We start from the raw sequence: 25,069 nt of genomic DNA on the forward strand, positions 1-25,069 counted from the left end.
TCTAGTTGCAGCGAGCAGGGGCTACTCTGCACTGCACAGGCTTCTTACTGCAGTGGTTTCTTTTGTTGTGGGGCACAGGCTCGAGGGCACTGAGCTTCAACAGTTGCAGCCTGTGGGCTCAATAGTTGTGGTTCCCCAGCTCTAGAGCACAGGCTCAGTAGTTGTGGCCAGTGGGCTGAGTCACTCTGAGGCATGTGGGATCTTCCTGGATCAGGGATCAAACTTGAGTCTCTTGTGTTGGTGGGTGGATTCTTTACCACTGAGCCAACAGGGAGGCCCCTCCACCCATCCTTCTAAATGACTCTTCAGTTCGTTCCCGGCTCTCAGCACTCACTGTGACCATGACTTTGATTCCGCTTTTCAATGCCTGGCTTCACCAGCAGCTAGCCCTGCCTACCCTCACCGAGACACTGGTGAGGGATCTAGGGATATCACACACCTAATTCGTGTTGCTGTTTCTCTCTCTACATGCCTTTTGTTATTTTAGCTTCTCTCAGTTACACAGTCTTTGTTCTAAAAGTCTCCATATCCTGCAGTACTTCCTTGCCCTCTTTACAGGATCAAAACCAACTGTTGGAGCTGGTTGTTCCTCTCATTAAGTTGGTCTGGCTTTTAAGTTAGGTTCTTATGAATGTTTCAGCCATATCTTTGTAGCATAATTCCTGGACAGACAGCAAAGAAAATGGAGGAGAATGGAATACAGAGGAAGTAGATTAGAATGGAAAGAAACTATCCTCCTTTAAAGCTTTCCATAACGCTATTTTTTTTTAACCATTGTAAAGATGCAAGAGACGGGCAGAAGGAAAAAGGGGGAAATTTAATGGGAAGATTTTATCAGAAAGATGAATAATAACTGCCTATCCAAATGCTTCTTGGAAGTCTGGGGAGGTTACTATGAGTGTTGCTTTGTGTGTGTGTTTGTATATATGTATGAAATGTTCCTTCACTTTCCTGAGTGTCCTCAGTTTCAAAAACAATTTGAAATCTAAAATCTATTTAAGAGTTTCCATCCAAACGTAAGACATAGCGTAGAATGTTTCGTTAATAATACTTACCAGCTGATCATCCAGTCCAAAAAGTTGTTCCAGGTAAGTTTCAGACAGTCTCCGAATTTTTGGTTTCATTAATGGATCAATGCACATATCCCTTTAAAAAAATCATAAGATGTAGTAAAAAATCATTTCATTTCATAATTGTTAGTTCCATAATTAAATCTGTGATTTTAACAGTGGAGGGGAAGGGAAGGAAAAACACTTCCCCTTGGGCTAAACATGTCAGAATCTCCTGGAGAACTTTTTCAAATTACTCCCCCTCACAATTCTGCTGAGCTCCCCAAGAAGGCATGCCTCTGTCCTCATCCTCAAGTTGAAACAAACTGCCCTGTGAGCACATGTTCTTGATAACAGTGTGGTATGTTTCTGAGTTAGGAACCAGTGGAGAAATTGTTACTATTGAAGTTTAGGGGATTTAAAAGCCCATGCAAAGATTCTTTAATAATCTTAAGATTGGAAACATTCATTAGTAAGACCTTTTTGGATACTATACAATGAGTGTTTTATCTTCAAAATAAAATATCTCCCTACCATTAATCAAAATACTACTCACCAGAGTAGAGTTCCAAGACCATTTTCCATTATTCCAATGATCATTTCCTCTAAATACCTCAGAGGATCCTCAGGACATGTAACCAGTAGACCACATAACAGAGCCTGGGGAAATAAAGTAGAATCAGTGTGTCTGGATCTGCAAGTTCTTCCTAAGCAACAGATAGACTTTCTGTTCAGTCAATTACAAAGTCAAATAATGTGACAGTTTTTTAAGTAAATGTGCCTTATAGATACGCCCTCTATATTTATTCAGTGCTACCAAGTGACCAGAACAAAATGCAGTTTACCTTTACTCTTTAAAAAAAGCCATTGTAAATGGCAACAGAGTCATTGCACAGAATTTTCCATTACTTGAGAAGTACTTTACAGTCCAATTGAAGACACAGTTGTGATTACCATAGATCAATGGTTTCTACCAATTTTAAATATGAAGAACCCTTTTTTATTGATGTATAGTTGATTTACAATGTTATATTAGTTTATGGTGTACAGCAAAATGCTATATATATATATATATATATTTATACACACACACATACATATGCTGTGCTGTGCTTAGTTGCTCAGTCGTGTCTGACTCTTTGCGACCTCATGGACTGTAGCCCACCAGGCTCCTCTGTCCATGGGGATTCTCCAGGCAAGAATACTGGAGTGGGTTGCCATGCCCTCCTCCAGGGGATCTTCCCAACCCACAGACTGAACCCAGGTCTCCCATGTTTCAGGCAGACACACACACACACACACACACATATGGGCTTCCCAGTGGCTCAGTGGTAAAGAAACCACCTGCAATGCAGCAGATGCAGGAGACATCGTGAGCTCAGTTCCTGGGTGGGGAAGGTCTCCTGGAGGAGGGCATGGAAACTCACTCCAGTATTTTCATCTGGAGAATCCCATGGACAGAAGAGCCTGACAGTCTACAGTCTATAGAGTCGCACAGAGTTAGACATGACTGAAGTGACTTAGCAATCACACATGCGTATGTCCATATATATGTATAATTTTTCATTACGGTTTATTATAGGATATTGAAGATAATTCCATGTGCTATACATTAGGACCTTGTTCTTTATCTATATTATATATAGTAGTTTGTATCTGATATTCCCAAACTCCTAATTTGTCTCTCTCCCCTTCATGAAAGTGAAAGAGGAGAGTGAAAAAGTTGGCTTAAAGCTCAACATTCAGAAAATGAAGATCATGGCATCCAGTCCCATCACTTCATGGGAAATAGTTGGGGAAACAGTAGAAACAGTGTCAGACTTTATTTTTTTGGGCTCCAAAATCACTGCAGATGGTGACTGCAGCCATGAAGTTAAAAGACGCTTACTCCTTGGAAGAAAAGTTATGACCAACCTAGACAGTATATTCAAAAGCAGAGACATTACTTTCCCGACTAAGGTCCATCTAGTCAAGGCTATGGTTTTTCCTGTGGTCATGTATGGATGTGAGAGTTGGACTGTGAAGAAGACTGAGGGCCGAAGAATTGACGCGTTTGAACTGTGGTGTTGGAGAAGACTCTTGAGAGTCCCTTGGACTGCAAGGAGATCCAACCAGTCCATTCTGAAGGAGATCAGCCCTGGGATTTCTTTGGAAGGAATGATGCTAAAGCTGAAGCTCCAGTACTTTGGCCACCTCATGCGAAGAGTTGACTCATTGGAAAAGACTCTGATGCTGGGAGGGATTGGGGGCAGGAGGAGAAGGGGACAACCCAGGATGAGATAGCTGGATGGCATCATGGACTTGATGGACGTGAGTCTGAGTGAGCTCCAGGAGATGGTGATGAACAGGGAGGCCTGGCATGCTGCGATTCATGGGGTCGCAAAGAGTCAGACACGACTGAGTGACTGAACTGAAATGAACTGAACTGAACTTTTCCTTTTTCCTCTGGTAACTGTTTTCTATGACTGTGAGTCTGTTTCTATTTTGTAAATAAGTTCATTTGTATCATATTTTAGATTTCATATAAGTGATATCATTTGGCATTTGTATTTCTCTTTCTGGTTTACTTCACTTAGCATGATAATATCCAGATCCATCCATGTTGCTGCAAATGGCATTATTTCATTCTTTTTTATGACCAAGTAACTTTCCACTTGGGCTTTCCTGGTAGCTCAGACAGTAAAGCATCTGCCTACAATGCGGGAGACCCGGGTTCAATCCCTGGGTCGGAAAGATCCCCTGGAAAAGGAAATGGGCAACCCACTCCAGTATTCTTGCCTGGAAAATCCCATGCCGAGGAGCCTGGTAGTCTAGAGTCCATGGGGTCACAAAGAGTCAGACACGACTGAGCAACTTCACTTCATTCAGAGAAGGCAATGGCAACCCACCCCAGTGTTCTTGCCTGGAGAATCCCAGGGACGGGGGAGCCTGGTGGGCTGTTGTCTATGGGGTCGCACAGAGTCGGACACGACTGAAGCGACTTAGCAGCAGCAGCAGCTTTCCATTCGTTGTATATACTGCATCTTCCTTATCCATTTATCTGTTGGTGGACATTTGGGCTCCTTCCATGTCTTGGCTATGAAGAACTTCTTTTTAAAGTCAGCCATGAAAATGACTGAGAAAATCCAACATCAAAATCAAAATTTACTGTGAATCCAAAAATTCTTTTAAAAATGCTCTCAAATTTTATCATTCACAACATTTTCAGGGTTATATTTGAAAAACTGTAGCACAGTTCATATACTTGATAAACAAATGACTTATTGGATTATATCTAAGATAATCCTTAAGGCACATATATGGAACGTCAGAAAGCTGCTGCCATCTTATTTTCTTCTATGAGTTCCTCCCAAAAGAGGAAACTTCTTATTAAAGTATTGGTGAGACATATATTGAATATCTCTCCATTTGAGACAGAGGAAAAGGATTTGCAGCACCCATCTCACAGAAACCACCTGGAATCCTTAGAGATTTCTCTTTGCCTCTTGGTTCACTGGTGGGTCTTCTGGGTGTGTATGTATGTGTGTGTGTGTGTGTGTGTGTGTGTGTGTGTGTGTCTGTGTGTGTGTCTGTGTGTGTCTGTAGTGATGGAGGCACTCTCTTTGGTGCTTATTCCACATAAGACCTACTCTTGCTGGATTTTTTCCTGCTCTTTTCTCTTATGAACAAAATAATTCCACCTTCCAGTCATGCACAGTTCTTCCCACCTCCACGGGCCAAGTCAACAGATGCAAGCCTGGGGTCCTGTATTAGATCCTCAGCTGTTCTCACAGTATTCCTTCAAATAAGAAGAGGGTCATCTCTCTTGATAGAACCCGCACAACACATTTTCCCCCTTCAGTAATTCCATGTCCCCCTCTTAGTGTGCAGCCTGCAAGTTGGGAGCCTAGCCTTTAGGACTGTGGTAAGCCCTCCATGTCTCTCCCTCCCCACCTCTGCCTCCTGACCTAGCCCCACCCCAGGTGCTTACAGTGAGCACTCAGCCATCTACAGACTAATTTTCTTCTCCTTCAAACCTAAAGAATATTGTGACAGAGGAGATCAGTGTTTTCACCAAAGACGGCAAGCTGGATTTGAATAGCCTTCTAATTGAAGTTGTTACCTGGAGGCTAGACTTCAGAGCCTGGCAGGCTACAGTCCATGAGGTTGCAAAAGAATCAGACACGACTTAGCAACTAAACCACAACAATAACAAGAATTCAGCCAGCTCCCTAAATAGCCCTGATGAAAAGCCCATCTGCATTCTAGCACTTCTGTGCCTTGATCACTAGAGTACTGACCTCCTCCACTCCCTGATCCACATCCTCCCCTTCATCCTGGTCTGGTACCCAGAGGACATCTGCATCAGCATAACCTGGGAAGTGACCTGGTCTCAGAGGATGAGACATAGGAACCTGCATTTTGATTATCTCCCCAGCTGATTCTTATCACACTAGTGCCTTACTGGAGATCACCTTTAAAATAAATTATTAAGGATACTGGCATCTGATTAATAAATATGAGAAGTTGCTTACTTCTTTATATTTCCAAGCTCCACAGATCAGAAAACTACTTTTCCTGAAAAGTTATCCTGCAGAAATCAAATGAAGTTGAAAGGGTAAGTCTCTGGATTGCTAACAAAGTCATGTAGAGCTAGCATGCTTCAAGTGTTCACTTTTTACATAAGCAGTCTCATTGTTTATAGTTTCCCATTGGGCAAAATAAAAATCTGAGATTCCACATAGTAATGTGTGAATAGTGCATAGCTCCATATAAATAAGAAAGCATATTTCTTATGCTTATCTGTTAGTGAATCAACAGATTTTTTTTCTGCTCAGTGAAAATAAAAACTGTAAAACCATTAACTTGGTTTTTATAAGCAGAGACAAAATATGCAAACATGCCTGCAAGATGAATGTTTGATTCTGAAAAACAATGAGTAGGGCTTTGTTTTTGCTAGTCTTCTTAGTAAAAACTTACATGGTCAAGGACAAAAAAACACCATGATTTAGTTGTATTCTTCAGGTTTATAAAATCACAAAGCAGTTGTGCAACACTCCACTTTCTTTTGGCTCTGCTTCCCTAATCTCAGTCCAGAATATTTCTCAGATATTCTGAAAAATGTCTGGGTACTGAGGACAAATGGGAGTTTATCCAGGACAATTGTTTCTACTCCTTTACACTACTACCCACCTTTTAAGAAGCAAGATAATGCAATGAATGGAGTCCACTGGGTTTAACTCCTGTTCTTCTGTTTCCTTAACTATACATGGGATAATAAAAGTATATGTGGTATAGGGCTATCCTGATAATTAAATGAATTCATGTATGTAAAGAACTTCAACTTGTTTCATAGCACAAAATAAGTACTCCATAGATAATAATGATAGTAAGCCATCATCATTTTTAAACCATTTCACTGCTAATTATCATTCCATTAGAGAAAAAAGATTGGACAAAGAGAAAAGAAATTTAAAAACATTCCCTCATACCATTCAAAGGCCAATGTAATGACAGAGGAAGAGAGACTGACTTTATACCAAGTCTACTAGCAGAAATTAAGACCAATGCATTTGGTGGGAAATGGTCAGAAGAGAGAAATTTATAGAACAATAATTTAAACAGAAAGATAGTAACTGTCTATTAGAACTACGGGTAGATGTAAGACACTTGAGAGAACAAATCTTATTTATCTTTTTAGATACCCAGATAAACATAGTAAAAAAAAAAATGCTAAGGGCCTAAATAGCAATACAGAAGATAATTTCTTCTTGAAGGCAGAGAAGAAAATGACTGCCAAATGCTTGTGGGACACTCAGAAGTTGGAGAAACTTCCAAGTGGTAAGGAAAGGGTAAGGGTCCTCTCTCGGCAAGAGCAGAGCCTCAGGAGCACAGACCAGTTTGGCTAGAATGGAAGATAAATGTGAGAGAGGAAGTCAGAGTCACTCTGTGAAGACACCAGAATTCCATACTGGGACCCAGGACTGGTTCCTCCTCTACCCCCATTAGGTTATTCATGATCAAACGCATGCAAGATCGTTCATGTGGCCAAAGTCACAGATGGCCATATGGTAGAGAGTCACAGTTCAGTGTGTTTCTAAAATCCCTCTAGGGATGACTTCGACTTTTAGCGGGTATATATTCTCACTTCTGGATTAAACAGATGAGGCAAAGAAGGGCCAAGTGATTCACAGAGCCAGCGTATTTTTAAACCACAAACCCAGGACTCCTCCCCTGCCCATACCATGCACTGAAACAAAATTGTGTTGCGTATCTTCCTCCTAAACTTGAGGATTTTTTTTCACATTATCTATCCCCCAAATTTTTATTCATATGCAAATACAAAAACACATTCTTCTTTCAAATAGATCATAATCAACATATAGTTTACACCTTGTTGGTTTTTTTTTCTTTCTTTTTTTCAGATGAGATTGCTTTTAAAATTGCAATGTCAGCATCACATACAGAAATGCCTTTATTTAGGAAGTGGCCTAAGTTCCTCGGAGAAGGCAATGGCAACCCACTCCAGTGTTCTTGCCTGGAGAATCCCAGGGATGGGGGAGCCTGGTGGGCTGCTGTCTATGGGGTCGCACAGAGTTGGACAGGACTGAAGTGACTTAGCAGCAGCAGCAGGCCTAAATTCCTAAACCCTGTTCAAAGTCCCTTCTACTTCCCTTCCCTCTAACCTCCAAAACAAGTCCAAAGTAACATCTCAGAAATGCTCACCATCCCCATCTGTGGTAGAGATGGTGTTGGCATGTGTTTCTGTGGATGTTACTAAGTTAAAAATGTGAAAGTTAAGGGAGTTCTGTGTCTTGTGGACATTTATGTAGAGGGTGCCAAATTTTTATTTTAGATACCCTATAACTAAAAACATACTGAAGATTATTGAAAGGGACCAACAGGCTTTAACCATTAAGGAGGGACCCCAGGGACAGGAAGATGCCCTTCAAGGTCAGAACTTGAGGAGTTTTAAGGCAGACTGGACAGGTGAGGAGACATAGTCTGTATAAGGTGAGAGCAAGACACTGGATCCCAGGCCCAGCAGGATTGTGCATGGCCCAGCGGGGAGGTGGTTACCAGCCAATCCCTAGCTGAGCAGGTGAATTGTTACTAGAGAACTAGTAAGTCATATGCTTTTTGGTTAAGTGTCCCATGGGTTTGTCTCTGAACTGCATCTATGAATTGGTGGGCTGGGCTCAGCAAGCACAACTGCCCCTAGGAGAAACCACAAACTTCTAGCTCCAAGGTCTAGCAAGATGAGTTAGCGTGACCAGTTCCTTCTCTTCTGCATAAGCCTGTAGTCTCTTGCTCACAAATTTGGTAATCCTGACTCTTACAACTGTGGCAAATATTTGCACCAATTAGTCTAAAAAACAATTCTGATGGTAGAATCTATGTGATTTAGAAATAAATACCGTATTTTTAAAATACAGGTTGGTAACTCAATCATGAAAGAAACACAAACTATAAAAACTGCATAAAAAATTTTGAAGTATTTGTTTCTAAAAATGGAAAATGTTGCATAAAAACCATGATTTGTAACTTAAACATGCCCTCTGCTGGGCAGATCTAGTTTTGCAAATTCCTTTAATCTTTCTTACATGTTAAACCAAAAATCTGAGCTAACACTTTTTCACTCTCAGATATAGTGTCTGTACGTAGCTGCTTAATAGTTTTGTAGACACTATACCCTTAATATCTGGCCTGTCTTTGGTCCTTATGGGGCAGGCCTTGTTTGTAGACAGGGTGCTGACTTCTGCCTAGTTGTAGAAAACTGAGGGAGAAACAGATTTCTAAATAGTTTTGATAGTCTACCAACAGGGCTTCATTGTATGGACTCCTGGCTTGGTGATAGCTTTTTAAAATACAAATATCTTTTGAAAGAAATATCTCCAAGGAAGGAGGTTTCAACAGTGGTAGGATGTGTATTTCAGAGTTCTCAGAGAGAAAGAAATGATGAATATAGTGAGAGTGAAGAATTAAAAGGCAATATTCCATTTCCCTGCAATTATATTGAGGTGCAGGCTCTCAGTGTTGACATGCATGCAGTTTTTTTTAAGCTTTGAATTTCTAAAGTATACTTTTGCCACATCTTAGAATAATATATAGAAAGTAAATATTTTATTGTCCAAATCCCCAAATCTTTGATCATTTAGTTCACTTATTTCAAATCTAAGATTAAAGTTAAAAAATATTTGGCTCCAAGGTCTGAAAAAGGTCTCTATTGTATAAACAAATACATCTAGGTTGCATGAAAGCTGTGCTAGATGCTAATGGTCTATAAGGTATAACACTAGCTTGCTGCAACACGGAAGATATGAACCATGAAGGAAGAGATTATTTCCCGTGATTGATCACAGTGGTTTCAAATTTATTTTTTAAATCAGAAAGAAAAAAATCTTAAAAAAAATTTAACCTCATGAGAATCCCCAAATATAATCCAGATGAAAGCAGAGTTGCTCTTGGATGTTTCTGGATGGGTATAAATGGAAAAAGCAAAGCTCTTTTTTAACCTCCAGAGCATACCCTACAGGAATTCTTAGAACTAGGATTCTGCTAAAACAACAACAACAAAAAAAGCCTTTCGAAATCTATCAGTGTGCAATCAGCCACACACAGGCCTAACTGAAACCAGAGTGAGAGGGTTTTATGCAAGTGCCATTGTAAACTGGAACAGAGGCTAGCCCATCTAGGAAAGAGGGTGTCCAGGAGACCCCAGCTGGCCAGAGGAAAAGGATTCTCATCCCAAGGAGACCAGACAAAGGCCTGTGACCTGGCCAGCCTTCCTGACTTCCTGACTTCTTGGATGAAAAGCCAGCACTTCCCAGCAATTAGTGTTTTTATGCTTCCTATGCTTTCTCTGTATGTTTTTCTGATTCTCCACCAATAAAATTCATTTGCTAATAGTATGAGAAAGCAAAAGAAAGGAAGCACATTTTCCTACACATAAGCCTGTTTTCCTGGTGTCAGCCTGTCATCCTGACAACCAGAAATAACCTCTAATAAAAATTTTAATTTTAGTCTTTCCTTAATACATATATTTTTTACAAAATTAAAATTAAGATCATAATATATATAATTTATTTCTCTCTCCTTTTTTAATTCCTGGCTAGTTATTATATTGCGAACATTTTCCATGCCACCAAAAATTCTTCAAGACATCATGTATTGAGATTGGTTGATAATCTATTGCATAAAAAGTATACCATAAATGTTAAAAAATTTCAAAATGATTGCACATTTAAGTTGTTTCTTTTTCTCATTATTAAAAATTATATGATATACATATTAATTTTCACTGCAAATGATAATGTACATATCTTCACTCTATTTCCCTAGAAATAGAATATAGAATCAAAATGTGTATTTTGAAGCTCTTCATACATTTCTCAAAATTGCTTTTCTAAGAAGATAGTATCAGTTTATACTTTCATTAGTAGCCAGTGGAAGTGTCCATTTCACCTTGCCGACTCTGAGAATCAGAACATTTTTAGTTTTGTTGATTTGAGGAAAAGACTTCGTTTTATCTATATTTCATTTTTGTCAGTGGAGTTAGTTTTCTTACATTTCCCAACTGCTATAGACTGAATCATGTCACCAAAAAATTCATATATTGAAACTCTAATCCTCAATGTAATGGTATTTGGAGACCGGGCCTTTGGGAGATAATAAGGTTTAGATGAGGTCATGAGGATAGGATCCTCACAATGGGATTAGCACCCTCATATAAAGAGACACCAGAGAAATTTGCTCTTTCTCTGCCCAGTGAGGACATGGTGAGAAGGCAGCTGTCTGCAAGCTAGGAGGGGAACCATCACCAGAACTCAGCCATGTTCCGAACTGAGAAAACAATTTTTTGTTATTTAAGCCACCCAGTGTATGCCATTTTATTTTAGCAGCCCAAGACAACTAAGAGACTAGCCAGCCATGATTTTCTATACATTTGATATGTCCTTCATTTAGATAGGGATGCAAGATACAATAGTAACCAAAGAGAGACTCTCAAAGGGATGGTAAAATTCAGAAAACTAGCAGGACCACTTGTTGAATCCCTACTCATATCCCCAGAAGTCTCGCCTGGAGTCTTTCTCAGCTAAGAGTTTAAAGGCTTTTGTGGTTTAAGACAAGCCATGGCAACATTTAGTCCATGACTTATTCTCTGTCTTAGTCCATTTGGAATCTTAGAGCACTAAAGACTGGATGACTAATAAGCAATGGAAACATATTTCTCACAGTTCTAGAGACTGGGAAATCCAGGATCAAAGTGCAGGAAGATTCTGTGTCTGGTGAGCAGCACGCCATAGATGGCCATCTTCTGACAGTGTCCTCATGTGCTGGAAGGATCAGTGGAACTCTCTGGAGTCTTCATTATAAGGACTCATACTCCATCCATGAGGGCTCCACCCTCATGATCTGATCAGCTCCCAAAGGCCACACCTCCTAATACCATCACACTGGAGATTGGGTTTTAACATATGAATTTTGGGGAGAAACATCCAATCTACAGAATGTTCATATCACTTTGTTCATTTCCACAATAAACACTAATCATTACGATTCCTGAAGATTTGAAAATAGGTATATATTTGCGTTGGTGCATGTGAGAACAACTGTCCCATCTGTGACACATTGCAGGTGACCAACCTGGCTAGACAGCCACTTCACCCTCCCTGTGCTACTCAGACTCTTGCTATAGGTCCAGAAACTAGGTGCCCGTGAAAACAACAGCCTTCTCAGAGACACAGTGATCATTTCTGGGTCAGAGTTAATTTTCTCTGGCTTATTAAATATGTTAATACGTTTTCAACTTGCACTGTCTAATGTGGCAGCTACTAATTTCATGTTGCTATTGAGTCAGACACAACTGAGCAACTGAACAATTGAGCACTTCAGATGTGGCTTGTCCAAACTGATGCGCTGCAAGTATAAAGTACACACTCAGTTTTGAAGACAATATGATTTTATAGTGAGTCTGTGAGTCCATATTGAAATGATTATGTTCTGGATAGATTGGTGTGTAGAGAATCTAATGTCACCTATTTCTTTTTACTTCTTTAACGTGTCTGTAGGACACCAGAATTGATAAATGCACAGAGTACTAAGGAGAAACTTTGAGCTAGAGACAGCTTCAGAGTCATAGTTGCAAGTGGTTGAAGCTGTTGAGGTGTTTTCTACCAGTACAGGATACATGCCCAGCAAATGTTTGCTGATGACAAATGGTCTAATGTACCCTTCTTAGCTGACCACTCTTGCCATTCCATCCAAGAAAAAAAAAAGATCCTAATCAGTTGTTTAAAAAAAGAAAACGGAACCTGACTAACTTGAATTGAACATAAAATCCAGCAGTCTTTAAGCTGGTGTGCACATCTCTAAAAGCCCACAAAGGCTTTCCGAGAGGTATGTGAGAGTTCATATTATAAAATACTCCCCAATCTCCAGAGCCTCACCTTCTCCATATATTCTTTCCTGAACTTAATTTGCCTCAGGACACATTTTGTGGTTTTCTTTTCCCATTCTTCCCTTTCACAATAGCTTTCTCCTAGTCTAGAAAGTGACGGCCTATCTCTCATTCATCTGGAATCTTACTACAAAGAAAACCGAGTCGGAGAGATTTAGAAACTTGCTCAGACTTACACAATTAGTAATTGGCAAAACCGAGAGTCAAACCTGGGCAATCTCATAATAAAATATTAATGTAGTTCCCTTGGATTGCTTCAGACACTTTAGGCTTCAGTTATAAATGTCAGCTAGACATGGAGTTTATTGGGTCCTACACTAGAAATTCTAAAGGTAGATCCTGCTGTTCAGGTCAGTCGCTCAGTCATGTCCGACTCTGCGATCCCATGAACCGCAGCACACCAGGCCTCCCTATCCATCACCAGCTCCCGTAGACCACCCAAACCCATGTCCATTGAGTTGGTGATGTCACCCAACTATCTCATCCTCTGTCGTCCCCTTCTCCTCCTGCCCTCAATCTTTCCCAGCATTAGGGTCTTTTCAAATGAGTCAGCTCGTCGCATCAGGTGGCCAACGTATTTAATCCAGCGACTTACTGATGTCATGAGAGACCCGATTTCTTTCCATTTTCCCACTCTACCTTCCTTCACCCTAAAACCATCTTCCCATGTGGACACAAGAGAATTAACAATGGCTCCCTGGGCTACATGCTTCCCCACAAACATCCAGAGGTGCGATATCTCTGTCCTAGCATTCCAACCAGCAACCTGATCTAAACTGGTTTACATCACATCTTGCCCTTCCCCATGATCCTTGCTACCAACCACCATAGTCACAAACATTATGACCAGGGGAACTTGAATGTGCTAGTTGCCATAAGTCAATCAGGGTCCAACCTCAGAGATAAGATAATCAGCTTCCCTGAAGCACTCAGGCTATGTGGGGAAGTTATGGAATAAGAATGTAAGAAACATTAGGAAGAGGGAAGTAGATGCTATGTAGGCAACTTGTTAATGTCCGGTATATATCTGCACCTGAGGAACATAGAAAAAAAGGAGAAGGAATATTTACAGAAGGGTTGAGATCCACTTGCTGGATGATAGGAAACTACATCTTTGATCAGATAATACTTTGAGATCCAACTTGATCCCAGATTCTTCTTGTATGAACAAGCTGGGTGTATATGATTATATTCCCCAACATGGCCATTACAATATCTCCCATCCCATGAGCTCTTTTTGGATTGTGACTTTGATACACTTCCCATTAAGAAGTGGGGTCTATGTTCCCTCCTCTTGAATCAAGGTGAAAATAATGTTATGTTGACTTCCAAGCCTAGGCTATAAATGATGATATAACTTCTACTTAGTTCTCTCTGGGGACCCTTGCTCTTAGAACCGAGTCTCCATACTGTGAGGAAGTCCAAGCAGCCCATAGAGAGGCACATGGAGGAACCAGCCTCCTGGTTCACAGACCTAACCTAACTTCCAGCCGACCTCTGGCACCAACTTGCCAGGTATGTGAATGAACCATCTTAAAAGTGGATCTTTAACACTCTGCTGATCCACCCTAGATGGTATCACATGGCGCAGGGACAAGCCTTCCCTACAAATCCTTGCAAGAATTCCAGATTTTTAAGCAAACGAAATGCTTCATGTTCTTTTACGCCATGAAGTTTTGTGGTTGTGTTACATAGCAATGAATAACTGATACAGAAAACAAACAATAAATGACTGTATAGCCAGATCAAGCTTGTCATTCCATCCATCCCTAGCAATATACATTAAGATAGAAAACACGCAGCCATGACTATCTTTTAACATTTTATTATGGAAAATTTCAAACATATATAAAGTAAACAATGAACCCCTGTGTGCCCATCACCCAGTTTCAACAGTTGTCACCATTCTGTGATTTGTGTGATTCTTTGGGTTAAATCAACATAACATTATTTTCATCTAGATTATATGTTTCCCAATTTTCCACCTGTTCTCTTTTATAATATTTTAGGTAAAATCTACATGAATTCAAATGCACAAATCCTAGTTGTATAATTCTGACAATGGATACACTTAAATCTCCATCATTTTCCAACTCCCCAGAAAGTTCCCTTGTGTAGCCTTCCAGTTAAGCCTTCTGTATCAGTCAGGATCCAGTTAAGAGACAGAAATCACACCGGTAATTTGAATAAAGAACATTTATCCTATTTTAATAACTAAATTCTAATAAATAATTTAATTCAAAGTTGTTCATATTAACAATGATTTTAAATTAATAATAATTAACATGTTGAAGAAAATAGAAAATGATAGACAAAAAGGATGAAAAGAGGCAGGATTTTAATTGGAATGTATAAAAAAAATCAAATGGACATTCTAGAACTGAAAAATACACTATCTGAAATTAAGAACTCATTTAATGTACTTAACAGTAGACTAGACTCAGCATAAAACAGAACGTGTAAACTTGAAGACAATCAATGGAAACTATCCACACTTAAGCACAGAGGGAAAAAAAGAATGGGGAAAAAACAGAAAAGAACAAAAGAGGCATAGGACCAAGTTTGAAAAAAGAAAAAGCTAACAACTTTATGACGGGAGTCCCAGAAGGAGAAGAGAGAATTAGGTAGAAGCAAAATTTGAAAATGATCAAGAATTCTCTAAAACAGATGAAAAGTATGAATCAACTGATTAAGTAAGCCCAGTGAATCAAGCAGGATTAAAAGAAAAAAGATCAGCCTCTATTCAAAAGTTGACAGGGAAATGATATCCTAAGGAGACAGCCAGGTTTTATTCAGAACAGGTAGGTGGAGTTCAGTTCAGTTCAGTTCAGTTCAGTCGCTCAGTCGTGTCCAACTCTTTGCGACCCCATGAATCACAGCATGCCAGGCCTCCCTGTCTATCACCAACTCCCGGAGTTCACTCAAACTCATGTCCATCGAGTCAGTGATGCCATCCAGCCATCTCATCCTCTGTCATCCCCTTTTTCTGCCCCCAATCCCTCCCAGCATCAGGGTCTTTTCCAATGAGTCAACTCTTTGCATGAGGTGGCCAAAGTATTGGAGTTTCAGCTTCAGCATCATTCCTTCCAATGAACACCCAGGACTGATCTCCTTTAGAACGGACTGGTTGGATCTTCTTGCAGTCCAAGGGACTCTCAAGAGTCTTATCCAACACCACAGTTCAAAAGCATCAATTCTTCTGTGCTCAGCTTTCTTCACAGTCCAACTCTCACAACCATACATGACCACTGGAAAAACCATAGCCTTGACTAGACGGACCTTTGTTGGCAAAGTAATATCTCTGCTTTTCAATATGCTATCTAGGTTGGTCATAACTTTCCTTCCAAGGAGTAAGCATCTTTTAATTTCATGGCTGCAATCACCGTCTGCAGGTGCAGTTCAGAAGAGGTTACATATACATGGAAATTTGTGATGAAAGATGATGTATTCCAAAACTTGCAGAAGATGGGTTTTAGAAGAGTGCTAGGCATGGAAAACTGGATCGGGTGAATAGATACAAAGAAAGCAGGTAACCAGGTTAAAGTGGGTATGTGACGCTCTCTTGCACCTGCTGGTAATGTGGTAGCAGAGGTGAGTAAAGGACTCCTCAGAATAATATTGTCTTAGGCAGTAGGGAGCACTTCTAAGGGCTTCCTTTCTCTGGGTGCAAAGCAGAGTGGTAGACTGGTGTGGAAGAGGTGCTCTCATCCAGAGGAGGAACCAGGGGTGCCTCCAGCAGCTGGGAAGTTTTATGGCAAGTGGAGAGGAAGGCGAGGAGAGGTTACAACTTCCCTGATCCTCCACTCAAGTCCACTTGTGCTGCCTGTTCCATGGCCAACTTGGACATAGCTATGACTCAGAATGGCTTCACACCGAATCATAAATACAGTCAGCCCTCTGTATCTGCAGGTTCTTCATTCATGGAATCAATCAAATGTGGGTCCAAAATGACTGGGGAAAAATTCCATTGTTTCAAAAAGCAAAACTTTAATTTTCTAAGTGCAGGCAATTATTCACATGGCATTTATACTGGATTAGGTTCTATAAGTGATCTAGAGATGATTTATTTAGAGGTGATTTATACAGTAAGATGGATGTAGATTGTATGTAAATAGTGTGCACAGATTTTTTGTATCCATGGGGGTCCTGGAACCAAAGCTGAGGATACTGAGTGAAGTGAAGTCACTCAGTTGTGTTTGACTCTTTGTGACCCCACAGACTGTAGCCTACCAGGCTACAGTCCATGGGATTTTCCAGGCAAGAGTACTGGAGTGGGTTACCATTTCCTTCTCTAGGGGATCTTCCCGACCCAGGGATCAAACACGGGTCTCTCTCATTGTAGGCAGAGGCTTTTACCATCTGAGCCAGGGAAGTCCGTTGAGGATACTGAGGGATGACTGTACTACGTTCTTTGAAGAGGCTCCATCTTCCTCCCCAGCTCTGGGTGTGAGGATAGTTTCATCCCTCCAGGCCTACTTGCATTGATGATAGTACAAAAATGGTTTCAAAAAGGAAAAATCGATGATCCACAGATTTTTCAGGTTCTCCGCATGGAATCTAAAATTCATTTTCTTTATAAAAGTTTGAAATTGTATACTATGAAGTCATGTGTTAATATATCTAACCAAGAAAAAATTTTAATAGGAAAAAAAAAGATGATTCTGAGAGATAATTGTGCACATTCCACTTTGTGGCCCCCACCTCCTACTTTTCCAGCTCCCTCACTCAAATACTCCCTCTACCTTTTTTCATTCACCTCTTACAAACTTCCACTTTCTACCCACATATCAGTATTATGTCTTGTTCTCATATCCCACCCAGTCCTTAGAGTCCTAGACCCATCACTTTAGGCACTCTCAAAAGCTTATCTCCCTCCCCACTGCCCTTCCATTATATATGTGTGGCAAACTCCTATCCTGAATGAAATCAGCTCTTATTTGTATACTTAAGTCTGATTTACTGAGTGCTGCTTGAGAAAACCATGCAACTGGGAAGATAAATAGCAAGCTTTCTACACATTTTCAAATATAATTGTATAGAGGTAAAACATGAATGAAACTCATCATAAAAAAATTAAAACCCTACAGATGTATACGGAGTAAAAGATTAGAGTTCTCCCCTAAAGCTATCCCCCAAAACATTTGCTGTTAATAGTTTGCCATATATTCTATGCATATATTATTGTCTTACCTATATATATACACATATAAAAACACACTTATATACATATACACATATGCATACAAATATGAATCCAGGTAGCTAGATGTTAGTACACTTTGTTAGGCAATTTGCATTTTTGTCTTAAGGCACAGGTATATATTGTTTTACATAATATCCCATTCCCTTATTTACACTTATTTACCACGTTCACTATGTGACAATGTTACAATGTATATACTTGTACATCCTTTTGGTTACATGTGCAAGTATGTCTCTAAAGTGGATCCTCGGAAGTGGAAATGCTTGGTTAAAGGGTATTCATATTTAACACTTTAATAAATATTTGAAAATTACCATCCCAAAAGGAGGGGGCTGTACTGAACTGCCCTCCCACTTGCGTAGGACAGTCACTCCCCCAGCTGGGCTCTCGACACTGCCTCACCTTCCTTCTCTCTCCTTCCCTGGACTTCTAACTCTCTCTCCTTGTCTGAATAATTTAACTACTCAAAACTCCTACAACTGCATCCCCTGCCAAACATCCTCAATCTTGACAAACATTTCACCTCATATTTGTAGAGAAAATGGAAGTCACCAGAAGATAATTTTATTGGATTCCTAACTCGGAGCCTACAAAGCCTATCCACCCCTTGTCCTGCTTCCTTCCTGTTACAAGATGGGTGGGGAAGGACAGACTTTCCTCCCATTTAAGTCTTGGTTGTGTGGATCTTCCTTTCACACAAAGGGCTGACTGCTTTCTATCTAAGGATCTCCTCCTCAGCTAACCTCCTGAGGTTTCCACTCCTCAGCTAACCTCAGTCTATTTTCTGCCTTCATCACTCCATTGAAAACCCACACTTACCCTGGGCCAAATCCACTACAACTTTTCAAGTCTTTATCTTAGGTGACACTATTGCCCACTTTCTTCATAAAGCCATACTCTTCTGCTTTTCCTCCTCTATCTCCAAGGCATTTCATTCTCACTCCTCTAGTCCTTAGTTCCTCTTATCCAAACCTGAAAAGTTGGCCTTTGGGGTTTCTGTCCTGAGGTCTTTCCCCCTTTCTCCCTGGGAGATGGCATTCATCCCCCCCTTTCAGCCACCATCACCCCTCTGCTTCAACTCTCTGATCTGTATGTTCAGCCCGGACCGCCGTCCTGTCCAAAGCTGACTTCATCTCTTCCCTTTTCGCTCCTCTTAACCTCCACTTCCTCTCTTCGCCAAACTCCAGTCCCTCCTCTGGGAATTCTCTGCCCATTCTTCCCTCTTCTAACTCCGCCGCCACGTGGCTCCAGTACCTCGCAGACCTGAGGAATGTAGTTCTCCCTGAAGTATTTCCTCAGCCTGGGGCTGGCCAGGCGCAGCGAGGCCATGACCTGAGGCCCTACTGAAATCCTGCGTGGCTCGCTGGCCCTCCCCACGCCCGGAGCAGCAAGAGCCACTCCTGAGCGAGGGGCTAGCGCGTCCCGGCGTTGCCGCGGCAACCGCGCGGCGTGGGAGGAGGGGCTAGGCGTTGCGTTGCCTCGCGCCCTCAGTGGCCTGCCCGGAAGAGGGGCGGGCCTCGGGCCGGGGCAGGGACCCGCCTCCGGGCGTCCGGGGCGGCCCCCGGCGTGTGCTCTCGGGGCGGGCAGTGCTTGCAGCGCTTCACCCAGTCTAGCTCGCCTCCAGCCGTGCCCCGCCCATTCTCCAGGAAGCCGCCAGGAAGCGTACGGGCTGAGTGGACTCTTTCACTTTTCAGCAGGGCGGTTTCTGAGAGGCGGAGTTCAGGCCCCCATTTCCTTTCTCCCGCGGCGTAATCCCGGGCGGCGGCGCCTGGACCCGCTGGCTTCGAACACTCCCGCGCCGGGCCCAGCTCTGTGCGCGGCCCCAGAGGTAGCATGGGCGGCGCCCGGGACGTGGGCTGGGTGGCGGCGGGCCTGATCCTCGCGGCCGGCGCCTGCTACTGCTTCTACAAGCTGACGCGGGGCCGGAGACGAGGCGGCCGCCGGCTTCGGCTGCGCCCCTCGCGGTCCGCAGGTAAGGCCACGGAGTCCCTGGCAGGTGGCGAGGACTGGGACTGGGCCTTTCCCTGGATGAGGGGTTGAAAGAGCTCCCCGTCATTGTGTTTGATCTTTTAATGCGTTTGCTTGGAAGCTCTTGGCTTCCCTGCTGCTGCTGTTGCTAAGTCGCTTCAGTCGTGTCCGACTGTGCGACCCCACAGACGGCAGCCCATCAGGCTCCGCCGTCCCTGGGATTCTCCAAGCAAGAATGCTGGAGTGGGTTGCCATTTCCTTCTCCAATGCATGCATGCATGTTAAGTCGCATCAGTCGTGCCCGACTCTGTGCGACCCCATGGACAGCAGCCCACCAGGCTCCTCTGTCCACGGAATTCTCCAGGCAAGAGTACTGGAGTGGGCTGCCATTTCCTTCTCTATGGCTTCCTTGTGCTGGGAGTAAATAAGAAGCCCAGCCAGGGAGGGAGGATGGTGAGAAGAGCCAGGTCGGGAAGCCCAGGTGCAAAAGGCGGATTTTTCTTAATTGGATGAGTGTAGGGTTCGATTCCCTACCTTCATTTCTTTTATTGAAAATACCAGGATGGATAATTGCTGTAACTTTCTTGCCCAAGTCTGGTGGCACAGAGGAGGATTAAGTTTTCCAGAAGTGTGTAGATTGCCTTTCGCATTAAATCTTGCTCCTGACCTTTTTGTTACCAGAGGGTTTCTCCTGAGTGTGTGTCTGGTGTTGCCCAGCCTGCAGCGATAGATGAAATTCTGCATGCGGTTAGCCTGGAAGGGACACCTGAGGGGCAGCCCTGAGAGGACGTACTTTGAAGTCACCGTGGTCTATGTATAAACAAAGTTTTCGAGACAGGAGATACAGATAGAACGCTTGTCTGCATTCAGGACAACCCTCCTGGCCGACAAGTGCATGATCAAGTTTGGGTCCAAAAGCTAATTGGTCTTTTCAAGATTCTAACAATTTGCTGATGTTCTGAGGGGATATTTCAGGTCATGGGAGTTACAGAAATTATTAAAAAATAAAACCTGCCAACCAAGAAATTCTTCTCTACAAATGTGGGAAAGAACTAAATAGCTTTATTATCAAATAAGCATTTAACCAGATTGCTACACACATCTCGAGCAGTCTGCTAGTGGGATTTCAAAGACTGAATTCTCACCCCTGTAAGTATGTACGCAGGTGCAGCCTATTTCATATTATGTACATACCCTCATGATAAACAGTAATTTGTCCTTAAGAGGACTTAACTGAACCATTTGCTACACATGGTTCATTCTAAATTCACTGGTGGTTGAGATGGTGTTTGTGTTAGCTAATTACTTTTATATAGAGAAAAAAATAAAACTTCTCAGTGTCTTTATAACCATGTAGTCACAACATAGAACTAAGTACCAAGCTCAGACTCAAAACAGATAAGGAGATGGGGACTTCTTGATATTTACATTTCAAACAGATGACATCAGAGCCACTGAGAAAGGCTTTTTAGGTTGTAAACCAGCAAGAGGCTTAGCTTTTTAAAAGATGTACATTCATATCAAAGGGACAAAGGGTTTACAGTTAGAAGTTTGCTCAAGGAAATCTTCTCAAAAAAGGGAGTAGGAAAAAGGTTCCTTTCCCTTCTGGCACAGGGGAAAAGAATCAGTTTTTAAAAAGATTTGTACTTATTCTTGCTGCCAAAGCTTAATTTGTTGTCTTTGTGTCAAAGATATTTCTGTATAAGTATTTAGTCAGGTGACCTGAACCCAGATACCTACTCACTTATACTTACTGAAAAAGATGAAACTGACAAAGTCTCACTACTTCCCCAAATCACCATTACCATGGTCAGACAGCTTACAAAATAAGTTGTTCACAGCCCCTCCCTGAAGCTATACTTTTTTTTTCTTTGAAGAAGATTTAAGAAATACCCATTTTGTCAGCATCATCCTTATATTTTACATGGTGAACTTTTTTTTTTAATTGAAATAAACATTGTAGTATATGTGTTAGATAAATACCAAAATGATTTGAAATTTGTATGAATTGCAAAATGATCTCCATAAGTTTAGTTGACATTCATCACCACAAATTTTCTTCTAATGAGAGCTTTTAAGATTTATTCTCTTTGCAACTTTCAAGTATACAACACAGTATTAACTATAGTCACCAAGCTGTTTATTACTGTAAGTACTTATTGCCCTTATAACTGGAAGTTTGTACCCTTTGATCAAAATCTTCCTATTTCCTTCAGCCCTCAGGCCCTGGCAACCACCATGACACTCTCTGTTTCTATGAGTTAAGAATATTTTTTTTATATTCCACATCAAAGTGAGATCGTTCTGTTCTTGTCTTTCATTTGTTTGACTTATTTCACTGGACGTCATGCTCTCAGGGTCCATCCATGTTGTCACAGTGGCAGGCTTTCCATCTTTCTTTTGGCTGGATCACATGCCATTATATGTATGTGCGAGTGTGTGTGTGTGTGTGTTGCCATGTTTTATGTATATATTCATCCATTGATTGACACATAGGTTGTCTCCCTGTCTTGACTGTTGTGGATAATGCTATAGTGAACATTGGGGTGCAGATATCTTTTCAAGGTAGAGGTTTTGTGGAATCATGAAGTGGAATTGCTAGATCATGTGATAGTTCTAGTTTTAATTTTTTGAGGAACCTCCATCGTTGGAAATTTGCTTTCTCACCAACAGTGCACAAGCATTCTCTTGCCTTTACAACTTCACCAGCATGTGTTTTGTCCTTTGAGGAAAGTCATTCTGACAGGTATGAGGTGATAGGTAACTGGTTTTGGTTTGCATTTCCCTGAAGATTAGTGATGTTGAACCCGTTGAATGTACTTCTTGGTCATTTGAATTCTTTCAAAAAAGATCCATTCAGAGCCTCTGCCCATTTTGTAATCAGATTGCTTCCTTTTGTTTTTTCTTACTGAGTTGCATGAGGATTTTAAGTATATTTTAGGTATTAACCAAATATCAGATACATGATTTGCAAATATTTTCTCCAGTTTCATAGATTGCCTTTTCATTTTGTTAATGGCTTCCTTTGCTGTACAGAAGATTTTTAAATGTAATTCTACTTGTTTATTTTCCTTTTGTTGCTTCTGTTGTTGTTGTTTAGTTGCTAAGTCATGTCTGACTCTCTTGTGACCCCATGGACTATAGGCCACCAGGCTCCTCTGTTCATGAGATTTCCCAGACAAGAGAATGGAGTAGGTTATTTCCTTCAGGGGATCTTCCCAACCCAGCGATCAAAACTGCTTTTCCTACATCAACAGGCAGATTCTTTACCAATGAGCCACCAGGGAAGCCCTTTGTTGCTTCTATTTTTGGTCAAATTCAAAAAATCATGTTAAGACCAATGTTAAGAAGCTTACCATCTATGTTTTTTTTTTAGCAGTTTTAAGTTTTCAGGTCTTATATTCAAGGCTTTGATCCATTATGAGTTAATTTTGTGTATTGTGTAAGATAATGGTCCAGTTTGATTACTTTGCACATAACTGTCTAGTTTGCCAAGCACCATTTATTGAGGATACTGTTCTTTCTCCAGGTATACACCTGGCTCCTTTATCATAAAGATTTGGAATTGTTCTGTTTTTGGACAATTGGCATTGGAATTTTGATAGCTATAGCCACCAAGGAAGCAATAGCTATCAAAATTCCAATGCCAACTTTCCAGAAACAGAACAATTCCAAATCTTTATGGAACTAAAAAAAGGTCGCAAATAGTCAAAGTAATATTAAGACGAAAACTGGAAACATCATGCTTCCTGAATTCAAAATATACTACAAAGTTGTAGTACTCAAAACACTATGGTACTGGGTCAGGGGAGAGAGACACAAAGATTAATAGACTAGAACAGAGAGCCCAGAAATAGACCCTCATGCCCTCATGTATTGATCATATTTGCGATCTTTTTAGTTCCATAAAGATTTGGAATTGTTCTGTTTCTGGAAAATTGGCATTGGAATTTTGATAGCTATTGCTTCCTTGGTGGCTCAGATGGTAAAGTAACCTTCTGCAATGCAGGAGACCTGGATTAGATCCCTGGGTCAGGAAGATCCCCTGGAGAAAGAAATGGCAATCCACTCCAGTATTCTTGCTTGGAGAATTATATGGACAGAGGAGCCTGGTGGGCTACAGTCCATGGGGTTGCAAAGAGTGAGACATGACTGAGCAACTAACACACTTTGGGTAGTATGGACATTTTAGCAATACTAAATCTTCCTACCCTTGAGCATAGGTATCTTTGCATTTATTTGTATCTTCTTCCATTTTTTCCCATCAATATCTTTGGCTCAGACGGTAAAGTGTCTGTCTACAATGCGGGAGACCTGGGTTCAATCCCTGGGTTGGGAAGATCCCCTGGAGAAGGAAATGGCAATCCATTCCAGGACTGTTGCCTGGAAAATCCCACGGACAGAGGAGCCTGGTAGGCTACAGTCCGTGGGGTCGCAGAGTCGGACACGACTGAACGACTTCACTTCACTTCTTCCACTTTTTTCCATCAGTATCTTATAGCTTTCAGTGTACAAGTGTGTCACCTCCTTGATCAAATTGATTCCTGGATATTTTATTCTTTTTGATGCAATTACACATGGGCTTGCTTTCTTAATTTCTCTTTTTTATAGTTTGTTTTTGTGCAGCTGATTTATTTTTCAGTTTTTATTCATTTGTTGGTTCATCTGTGGCTGTGCTTGGCCTGCCTTGCTCTGTGCAGGCTTTCTCTGGTTGTGGTGAGCGGGGCTACTCTAGTTACCGTGCACAGGCTTCTCACTGCGGCTGCTTCTTGTGTTGCAGAACACAGGCTCTAGGAGTGTGTGGCTTCAGCAGCTGAAGTGCACAGGCTCAGTTGCCCTGTGGCATGTGGAATCCTCCAGGACCAAGGAGCAAGCCCATGTCCCCTGCATTGGCAGGCAGACTCTCAACCACTGGACCACCAGGAAAGTCCACAACTGATTTTTTTTTTTTTAATATTGAATTTGTATCTTGCAACTTTGCTGAATCCGTTTATTGGTTCTAACAGTTTTTTTGGTGGAGTCTTCAGAGTTTTCTCTGTATGTCATCTGTAAATAGAGTTTTACTTCTTGCTTTCTGATTTGGATGCCTTTTATTTATTTTTCTTGTTGAGTTGCTCTAACTAGGACTTCCAGTACTATGCTGAATAGAAGTGATGAGAGTGGGCATACTTGTCTCGTTTCTCAGAAAGCTTTCAGATTTTCACTGCTGAGTATGATGTTAACTGTGGGCTTTTCATATATGACCTTTATTATGTTGAGGTACATTCCCTCTATGGGGCTTCCGTGGTGGCTCAGTGGCAAAGAATCTGCCTGCCAATGCAGGAGAAGCGGGTTTGATCCCTTAGTAGGGAAGATCCCCTGGAGAAGGAAATGACAACCCACTCCAGTATTCTTGCCTGCAAAATCCCA

General features: G+C 41.4%; 2 protein-coding genes across 3 annotated transcripts in view; one reads left to right on the forward strand and one right to left on the reverse strand.

Moving 5' to 3' along the window:
• FBXL13 (F-box and leucine rich repeat protein 13) overlaps nt 1–19,021 on the reverse strand; it is a 215,452-nt gene extending 196,431 nt beyond the window's left edge. The window contains exons 1-3 of the mRNA XM_068972394.1: nt 18,947–19,021; nt 1,606–1,709; nt 1,056–1,146 (exon numbers count right to left, since the gene is read on the reverse strand). Coding sequence (XP_068828495.1) covers nt 1,056–1,146; nt 1,606–1,709; nt 18,947–19,021 — 270 coding nt within the window. The remainder of the gene's footprint in view (nt 1–1,055; nt 1,147–1,605; nt 1,710–18,946) is intronic.
• A 438-nt stretch (nt 19,022–19,459) lies between these two features.
• ARMC10 (armadillo repeat containing 10) overlaps nt 19,460–25,069 on the forward strand; it is a 74,872-nt gene continuing 69,262 nt past the window's right edge. For both annotated transcript variants that reach the window (XM_068972661.1, XM_068972662.1), the window contains exon 1: nt 19,460–19,664. In XM_068972661.1, the coding sequence (XP_068828762.1) occupies nt 19,526–19,664 (139 nt within the window). In that variant the 5' untranslated portion in view covers nt 19,460–19,525. The remainder of the gene's footprint in view (nt 19,665–25,069) is intronic.

Source organism: Capricornis sumatraensis, chromosome 5, assembly GCF_032405125.1.
Source record: "Capricornis sumatraensis isolate serow.1 chromosome 5, serow.2, whole genome shotgun sequence".
Taxonomy (NCBI): Eukaryota; Metazoa; Chordata; class Mammalia; order Artiodactyla; family Bovidae; genus Capricornis; species Capricornis sumatraensis.